The following is a 10000-nucleotide window of genomic DNA, read 5'->3' on the forward strand; positions in this document are numbered from 1 at the left end:
CACTCAAAATCAGCATCCCATTCATACCCGTGTGTTTCCTCATTCACACTCACTCACCGGATGCTGTGAGGACGCCGCCGTCAGGATAGATGCGAATGTACAGGTTGGGCAGAATGATGTTGTGGAAGTGTCCCTCCTTCTCGTTCTTGAAGAAGAGATCGGGCATCCACACCATGTCTGTCTCTGTTAGGGTCAGGTACTGGATGCGACCTGTTATTTAGAGAGAGAGAGAGAGAGAGAGAGAGAGAGAGAGAGAGAGAGAGAGAGAGAGAGAGAGAGAGAGAGAGAGAGAGAGAGAGAGAGAGAGAGAGAGAGAGAGAGAGAGAGAGAGAGAGAGAGAGAGAGAGAGAGAGAGAGAGAGAGAATAAAAAATGAGATGCTTTTTCAAGAATTTAACGCTCGTATCTCAAAAAAAATATGTTCTCTCTTGTTAGGACAATTTTTTTAGTCACAAAGGATAATTAGTCAGACTCCCAAGGTTATTTTTTTCCCCCTGCTGATGACATAGAAGACTAATATAACTAATCCCCGACTCATGAAAACACCTCCAGCCACCAATAACTTCCACCACAGCCTGTTAAGAGCCCAGAGTCGACGTTGCCACACTTGAGAATGTAGGAAACTGTTCTTACACAAACAACATGCGTGAAGGATTTAGTGGAAGGGAAAGAGAGACGAACGAAGAAAGAAGAGTTGAACGGAGAAGGGAAAGATCAAGAATGTGGAGAAGAGGGATATATATTAAGAAAGATAAGGAAAAGGAAAAGAAGTGATGAATTTAGAGAAGATAAAGGAAAGGAGAAGGGAAGAAGAAAGGAAGGAAGGAAGAAGATAAAGAACATAGAGATGAGGTGAGTGGAGGAAGGGGAGGCAAAGAAAATGGAGAAGGTGAGAAAAAGGAGAATAGGAAGTTAATTGTAGGATATTTAGAGAAAAGGATAGGAAACAAAAGAGGAAAGGAAGGTAAGGGACACAAAAGAGGGAGGAAAAGAAATGGAAAGAAGGGAAAACAAAAAATAGAGAGGAGATGACAGAGAAAGGGAGCTGAGGAAGAAAGGAAAATAAGAAACAGGCAAAAGAAAAAAGAGAGAAGGGGAAGGGAGAAGTGGGAGAATAGGAAAACTGACCACAAAAAAAAAAAAAAAATGGAAGAAAGGCAGTGAGGGAAAAACGAAAGAGAGGAGACGGATAACGCAACGGAGAGTGAGAGAGGAAAGCAAAGCAAAGAATGTGGAGGAGAAGGGTGGAGAAGCAGAGGAGGGCAACAGAAATAAAGGAAAGGAGTGCAGAGAAAATGAAGGAAGAAAAAAAAAGAATGCTAGAGAGGGAAGCAGTGGAATGGAGGGGGAAAAGAGGGAAAACACGAAGGTAAAAAATGTAGAAGTGATGAAGGAAAGAGAGCAGTATTTCAGGAAGGGAAGGTAAGGGCCAGAAAGGAGGAGAAAGAGGGCTGCACGCACGAGGGCAGGCTGGATGGCTGGATGGATGAAGGGAGGGAGGGAGTTCTTACCTTGCATATTGTCGAAAGTAAGTCTCTGATCCGTCCACTGCTCTCTGAAGGTGATCTGAATACTGTACTCCTGCGGGCCGAGAGAGAGAGAGAGAGAGAGAAAGGTGATTAGTAAGATATTTTGCTCTACATTATCATTCCTGCATTAAGAATAAAATCTGACACACAAACAGGAATTAGTTAGAATATATTTATGAGTTGTCGTTGTAAAAGCAAACATTTCTACTCAACTACACTATATTACTTACAGTTTCGTAGTTATGTCAATGTAATTTACTAGGAATCTATGTGATGTAAACTTTGCGATAACTTTTACTGCATTAACTACACAAATTAATCACTCGCTCAATCAGACTCTTGTTCATTGAATGTTTATCCTTCACACTTCTATTTCATCCCTTCTTTGTGTGTGTGTGTGTGTGTGTGTGTGTGTGTGTGTGTGTGTGTGTGTGTGTGTGTGTGTGTGTGTGTGTGTGTGTGTGTGTGTTTCTTTAAGCGCGAAATTCCCTAATTTTTTTTTACTTATTTTCTTACTTTTTAATGAACAAGGGAGGAAAAATCAAGACAAAATAGTGTAAAAATAGAAATCAGCATATTAATGGCTAGAAGGTGCCTTGGAGCTCCTCTCTTAATCCACATATCATTTCCACGACCACTTAATACTAGTCAGTCTGGAGTGAAGTGATAACTGTAGAGAGATTAATTTAATCCTCTTGAACATAACAGAAAAACATAATCTTAAGCTCAATGAGGTGGCTTACTGATACGCAGAACAATACTCACTCAATACCTTGCTACTGAATGGGTTAGCCCCTTCAATACTGGGACACGTGTTTACCTTGATTTTTTGTGTACGATTAGACCATTTTATTGACATTTGGAATGGTCTATGAAGGTCAGAAAATTAATGGCCAGAGTCTTCACTATCTGAATTCCCCACATAAGTTTCTAAAGCTGTATACAATGAATAGTAAGCAGAATGAATATCGAAACGTGTCATGCTACTAAACGGGTTAAAGAAAGGAATACAGATGCAGGCAGCGATTTCTAAAGTCTACATTATAATAACTCTAATTGTCCCTATTCAAATTGAAGATAAGTGCCATGAAGAACGTATATCAGGTTTACTAGTACGTAATATTAGGTGGTGTGTGGGATAATGATGACGATGATGATAATAATAACAATAATAATACGCAAAAAAATGATAACGATAATAATAAGAAAAGGAAAAGGAAAAACGGATAAAGAAGAAGAAGGAGGAGGAGGAGGAGGAGGAGGAGGAGGAGGAGGAGGAGGAGGTGAGAAGGAGAAGAAGAAGGAGGAGGAGGAGGAGACGAAAAGAAAGAAAATAAGAAGAAAAAAAAAATAAGGAAAAAAAAAACACGTAATGATCAAATAGAAAAAAAAATCATTCATAAAACAAGACAAAATCAATAAAAAGATAACAAGGAAACAAAGAAAAAAACCCAAACATTACATCACAACAAAAGAAATCAAAATAAAAACAAAAGATAAACGAAGAAAACAACACAGCCACGATTACACTTATATCCTTCTCTCTCTCTCTCTCTCTCTCTCTCTCTCTCTCTCTCTCTCTCTCTCTCTCTCTCTCTCTCTCTCTCTCTCTCTCAGCAGTACCATAATAGCTGTGCCACGACAACACCAGGAATGCGAAGCAATAAACCCAGCACGACACACACACACACACACACACACACACACACACACACACCGCGTAGTGTAGTGGTTAGCACGCTCGACTGACAATCGAGAGGGCCGGGTTCGAGTCCTGGTGCGGCGAGGCAAATGGGTGCGGCTCTTAATGTGTGGGGTGTGTTCACCTAGCAGTAAATAGGTACGGGATGTAACTCGAGGGGTTGTGGCCTCGCTTTCCCGGTGTGTGGAGTGTGTTGTGGTCTCAGTCCTACCCGAAGATCGGTCTATGAGCTCTGAGTCGCTCCGTAATGGGGAAGACTGGCTGGGTGACCAGCAGACGACCGTGGTGAATTACACACACAGTAGTCTCCGCTGCGTCTTAACACAGTCCCGCTCAATTTCCGCGACATATAATTTAAAATGGAGATTACACGCCAAGTCTTCTTCTCCTCCCGAGATGACTTATTCCCTCAGACTGAGAGAGAGAGAGAGAGAGAGAGAGAGAGAATTAGCATCTAACCTTAACTCAACAGGTCTGCTCTCTCTCTCTCTCTCTCTCTCTCTCTCTCTCTCTCTCTCTCTCTCTCTCTCTCTCTCTCTCTCTCTCTCTCTCTCTCTCTCTCTCTCTCTCTCTCTCTCTCTCTCTCTCTCTCTCTCTCTCTCTCTCTCTCTCTCTCTCTCTCTCTCTCTCTCTCTCTCTCTCTCTCTCTTTCACTCTGGTTAATACCCGCCGCTCCCTACCATGATGAAAAAAGTGACGTTTATCACTCCCTTGAGGTTTAATGCTGTCTTAAATTTTCAGCTCATATTTCATAATAACATTTTATAACGTGTAATCTTTAAATACTTCAGTGCCAATAGTAGTAGTAGTAGTAGTAATAATAGGAGAGAGAGAGAGAGAGAGAGAGAGAGAGAGAGAGAGAGAGAGAGAGAGAGAAGCAGCAATCTATAATAACAATCAATAGGAAACGCGAGAAAAAAAAATGCACTGGATATATCGAAGTCTTCCTTACCAATGCAGCGTTTTCTCACACACAAAAAGAGAAATAGGAGGAGGAGGTGAAGCCGGAACACGACCAGGAAGAGGAGGAGGAGGAGGAGGAAAGAGGGAGGGAACAAAAAGAAGATTAATTCAGGTAATCTCCTGGAGAAGACTTTGTTACGTTATGAGGCTTTTTGGTGCTTGTCACTTTACACGGAATGGCTTATGGATTTGCAATATTGTCAGGAGAGAGAGAGAGAGAGAGAGAGAGAGAGAGAGAGAGAGAGAGAGAGAGAGAACAAAGGTTGAGTGGCACGTGAGAACCCTAGACAGCTTTACTTCCTGGTGTGTCCTCTTTATCATTATTGTTATTACTTTTATTGTTATTAGTTGTATTCTCTAGACCACATTTTTTTTTCTTTTCTTCATTTTCATCTTTTTTTTTGTTTCACTGCTTGTGTATCTTTCTTCCCCTCCTTGTATTGTTGTTCTCTCTCTCTCTCTCTCTCTCTCTCTCTCTCTCTCTGTTTCATCCTTTCTCTAAACAACTAAACCTCTAGTTTTTATTCTTTCCCTCTCTTCCTTTCTCTTCTCTTTATCCCTTTCTTCCAGCACAATTCCTCCTCCTCTGTCTTCCTCCTTTTTCATCCTCTTCCCCTCCTTCTCCACCTCACTTTTTACTGCTTCCCTTCTTCTCTCCTTCCGAATCATTTACTCTTCGTTCTCCCATTACTGCTCCTCCATCATCTATTTTTTTTTTCTCACTCTCTCCTTTCCAAACCTACTATTTTCTCTCTTTCCTTCCACCTTCTCTGTCTCCTTCCTTCTCCTTTATTTCTTAGTCTTCGTCTACTCTCCTTGTTTACCTTCTATTGCTCTAAGTAACTTGCATTTCTCTTTTCTTTAGGCCTCTTATCCAGTCTAATATTGAAGAAAAACATAGGAAAATATTAGACCTATACTTGGCCGTCCATCAATAAAAAATGCTTACGTTTTTCCACTTATCATCTCATCCATTCATTCAACTGACCATAAGGAAAATAAAGAAGAAACATGGAAAAATGCGGGAAATAATAAGAATATCACGGAAACAATAACAAAATAAGGAAAAGTAAATCAGAAAATAGAGTAGCAAACTTCTTTTCTCTTTTCTGTTTTCAATTTTTTCATGTTCAATCGGCATTTTTCCTTCACTTGTCTCTTCATTCCCTAGTGTCATCCCGCCTTCCCAGTACCCTCCCGTTTCCTCCCGCCCGTCCGTCTGTCCGTCTCTTCTCACCCTGCCCGCCCGCCACTCACCATCTTCACGTCGGAAATGGTCTGCACGTTCCTGATCATGATGTTGATGTGCACCACGGCGGGACCTGCGGGAGGAGAACGTCAGTAGGAATATTCACAGAACTTGATGTACTGTAAGGGTAAATAAAAAGCAAGTACTAAAAGAACATTCAACCTTCACTGTATTAGAACCGCTTTCCAAATTCTTACATTGAGAAAAGAAAAAGAAATAAAAATGCTGTCAACGCGGTAAAATCCAGGTGAAGTAAACCAAGTAAGACCTTTATGATGATGTTACGTTGTACAATCTATCAGTCACTCCGTTCCCGCTAAGCACAGGTACAGCTACACCACGACACTACTCTGACACTTTTTGATCATTATAGGTTTATAGCCACGGTTCATTTAACAGTAACAGTGCCTCACTTACATGTATTCCTTCATTCATGTTCCCTTATTCACACTTTTTCTTTATTGTTGTTAATCATTCATTTACTTATTTTTTTATTTATACCATGTTGGCTTTTCACGGGAATTTATGGGCTAAAGGTGGTACTTTATAGGGTACTACATATCTCAAAGCCCACCCGCTAGGAAACCGTAGCCCAGAGTGAGGAAGCCCTATCTACACTCGGACCGTGAACAGGATTCGAACCCGTGCGCTTGGAGACCCCTCGGACCCCAAAGCACGCATGGTTCCACTGTACCACGGCGGCCTCTTTCATTCTTGTACTCTTATTCACACTTTTTCTTTATTGCTGTTACTTTTTCTGCACTCTAATCTAATATTATGCAAACATGATTAATTTTTACGCTTGTTTCTTTTTTTTCCATTCATATTCTAGTAGAGATTTTCTGCAACGATTCTAATACCACGAGATGTTATATGCTCGTCTCTATTTTCTATGGGTGCTAGTGCAATGAAGTCAGTCATGTGAATGGTGAATGTTCTTTTAAGCTTCCCTAACCCCTCTTCTCTTGCTGTAGGTGCTAGTTTGTGTTTTGGGCAGTGATATTAGTACTGTGGTATTTGAATGTTCTTGTAATCGCCCCTATTTCTTAACTTTAGTACTTGTAGATCTTTTGGCACAGTGATTCTAATGCTTTAAAAATTGTAACGTTTTTGATCTCCCTTTAATTTGTTTTTATCCTCTACATGCTACTGAAATCTTTATACAGTGATATTTGGAGTTGCCAGTCATTAGATATCGCAGTGAAAGTTGGATATTCATTTTAATCTCTTTTTATTTTCTCTCTCTCTTAAGACATAAGTGATATTGGTGATAAAATAAAAGATGAATAAGTTTTTAAACCTCCTTTACGCAAATAAGTGTTACTAGACACCCTTTTTAAAATTATTCTCGTGATGCAGTAAGAGTTGATTAGCATTTCCTAATCCCGAATTTCCCCTATAGACCCTTAAACACCGTACAGCGTCAGAGACGTACGAGATACGTCGGCTACTCTGAGCGAACCGGGCGTCAGAGACGTATGAGATACGTCGGCGAGCTTCCTCGTGTTTTCGGAGGTATTGTGTCCTCAAAACCTCTCATTATACTGCCATCATGCACTGTAGACATTGCTCATGCTTCCTTTTCGTCCCTGCTAGCATGAATGCTTCCTGTATTTATTTATTACATATCTGAACTTTAGCAGTTTCTGCTGCCTTCAGCTCGGTGTAGCGGTAAACTGACGCCTCAACTCCGCTAATATGAACGAAGCGTAATTTCCATTACTTTTTGGTAACTGTTATATTGTGGTAGTGAAAACTTTGTATGACATAAATAAGAATTTTCCAATCGCTTTGTTATAAGGAAAAACAAGTACATATTACTCGGAAAATATTTGCACCGTGAAAGGCAACACTCCCTCGCGATATCTCGTGTCTATTTTTAGCCACAAACACTCCCAAACAGCAAAACATGACATGTTGTTTTTCTTTCAACTCAGGAACGATATTATGCATGTGTCCAACTCGGGGATCGACTGGTGAGAAACGAGGAAGCGAATAAACTAGTCACATAAGGCTTTGCTAAGTCGCTAACCTTAGCGCAAAACATCTCGCACCAATTAATACCACTTCCAGTCAGTTCTGGGAGGAATGACTGTCATTTTCATTTGTTTCACATCATTTAAGACTGGTTTAGCAAAAAAAAAAATCCATGATGTGGCCAGCACTGGCGAAATCACAAATTCTAGTGATGCTTTAGGAGTTGAATATATTTTCTAATCTTTCTTTCCCTCTATAGACACGAGTAATACTCCTGAACACTGATTCTAGCAATACTTGAAGTGTTGAATACAGTTTCATAATCCTTTTTCCCCCTAAATACACAAATAGGAACCTTTAACACAAATTCTAGTTATGTTCTAAGATTTGAATATATGTAGTTCTTAATAATCTTTACCCCTATAGACACCACTAAGACCCTTTGACATCGAATCTAGGTCTCAGGTGGTGCGATGGAATCATGCGTGCTTTGGGGTCCGAGGGGGCTACAAGAGCACGGGTTCGAATCCTGTCCACGCTCTGAGTGTAGGTTGGGCTTCCTCACTCGGGGCAACGATTTCCTAGCGGGTGGGCTTTGAGATAGGAGCTAATCCCAAACAGTATCCCCTTTAGCCCAGAAATTCCCTTGAAAAGCCAACATGTTATAAAAAAAAAAGATAAAAAGATATCACACGAAGAGTTGCAGCGACGGACAGCGATCCAGACACAAAGCGACAGTTCACTCACCGGTGTCGTTGGCTCCCGCAGGTCGAATCCTCTTGTCGTAGTTCCCCGGTCCAATGATTTCATCGATGATCTGCTTCTCCCGCTCCCTGAAGTTAGCGCTGACGGGGCCGCTGCGTGGGGGAGAGAGAGAGAGTCAGGTGGAGTCAGGTGGATTAATTAAGGTGAGGAGCAGCGGGGAGGAGTGACTAATTAAGGTGAATTCAGGAAAGTGAGTATTGCAGGTGAGGTGAGGTCCATGTAGAAGGTGAATAATATGTGTTCTCTCTCTCTCTCTCTCTCTCTCTCTCTCTCTCTCTCTCTCTCTCTCATGTTTGCTCATCTATATATGCATGATCCCTATGCCTATTACATTTTTTTTTTTCTCTCCAAGGAAGGAGGAAGAGGAGGAACACTGGAGGGCAAGGACGGGTGAGTAAGAAGTGAGGAACAGAAAAATAAGAAGAGCAAAATTGAGAAGCAAGAGATGTAAAAAAAGAGAGAGAGAGAGAGAGAGAGAGAGAGAGAGAGAGAGAGAGAGAGAGAGAGAGAGAGAGAGAGAGAGAGAGAGAGAGAGAGAGAGAGAGAGAGAGAGAGAGAGAGAGAGAGAGAGAGAGAGGAGCAAAAGAAGCAGGTGAAGAAGCAGGAAGGCTTAGAATGGCACAATGGGAAGCAGGAAACGAGGAGGAGGAGAAGGAAAAAAGGAGGAGGAGGAGGAGGAGGAGGAGGAGGAGGAGGAAGAGCAGGAGGAGGAGAACAAGGGAACACAGGAACACAAGAGAATCAAGGCACCTCGGAAACTAAATTGGCTTCTGCATTTTTCGGAATTATTAACTTTTCAAGAGCGGCCTACAGTGGGTTGCCTCTCTCTCTCTCTCTCTCTCTCTCTCTCTCTCTCTCTCTCTCTCTCTCTCTCTCTCTGTGTGTGTGTGTGTGTGTGTGTGTGTGTGTGTGTGTGTGTGTGTGTGTGTGTGTGTGTGTGTGTGTGTGTGTGTGTGTGTGTGTGTGTGTGTTGCTTTCAAAATAAGCAACCCACGAACAAGAATGATTAAAGTATCAATGAATGACAAAATTACTACTGAATTCTACTCTTTATAGGCTTACACTTATACTCATTTCTCTTACCAGGTTGAGGAAAATATCAAAATTCAGAAAGCTCCTCCTCACACACCAACGCTCTTGCACACAGTTATAGGAAGGAAGGCAGTGACCAGAAATGTATTATTGTATTGTTTTCGTCCTTAAAAAACAAAAAGAAACGAATATAAACATCTGCTATATAAAATTATCTTTAGTGCCAATGGGAGTGATAGACTGTTTGCATTTGTCTTTTTGCAGCTTCTCTAACTTTCCTCTAATATCACAAGGCATATCAGCGTGTGGTGCTTTGTCTGTTCCTCCCCAGTTTGAGGATATGACTTGGTATATATTCGGTATTCAGAACTATCATTTATTTATTATTTCTCACTAAGACAGTTTTTGAAGACCACATAAACGATTACCGTGTTCTCAAATGCTATTTCTTCTGTTAGAACGTAGAGACATTGTCAGTCTATCACTACAAAGAAAACAATTTAACTCGCCGTGCAACTTCAATAAACAGCTTTGGAAAGAAGAGAAGGTCCAATTAGAAGTGTTTTAGAATATTGTGCATTGACGGATTAATGGATGTTCTTATCGTGAATTGAATTAAAGGTTTTGGTTTAATTTGTTCTCGTTCACTAATTATCTTCGTAGTGTTATATCTTCCTCTTTGGACTTGAGTATATTTTAGAGACTGGTACCTTTAGTGAGCCTTTTTCAGCCATCTTGTGTCCCTCTTACATAAAAGAAGAAATAGACTACTCACTAACACAAG

General features: G+C 40.9%; 1 protein-coding gene and 1 non-coding gene across 2 annotated transcripts in view; one reads left to right on the forward strand and one right to left on the reverse strand.

The window, feature by feature from the left end:
- The window catches only part of LOC123518315 (glutamate-gated chloride channel-like), a 130827-nt gene that overhangs the window by 34693 nt on the left and 86134 nt on the right, over positions 1–10000 (reverse strand). Inside the window, exons 3-6 of the mRNA XM_045279073.1 lie at positions 8167–8276; positions 5451–5515; positions 1511–1580; positions 54–210 (exon numbers count right to left, since the gene is read on the reverse strand). Of these exons, the coding sequence (XP_045135008.1) occupies positions 54–210; positions 1511–1580; positions 5451–5515; positions 8167–8276 (402 nt within the window). The remainder of the gene's footprint in view (positions 1–53; positions 211–1510; positions 1581–5450; positions 5516–8166; positions 8277–10000) is intronic.
- On the forward strand, positions 3243–3314 carry Trnav-gac. Its single transcript has one exon. It is a non-coding gene; the product is annotated as a tRNA-Val (tRNA).

This window comes from Portunus trituberculatus, chromosome 43, assembly GCF_017591435.1.
Source record: "Portunus trituberculatus isolate SZX2019 chromosome 43, ASM1759143v1, whole genome shotgun sequence".
NCBI classification, from domain to species: Eukaryota; Metazoa; Arthropoda; class Malacostraca; order Decapoda; family Portunidae; genus Portunus; species Portunus trituberculatus.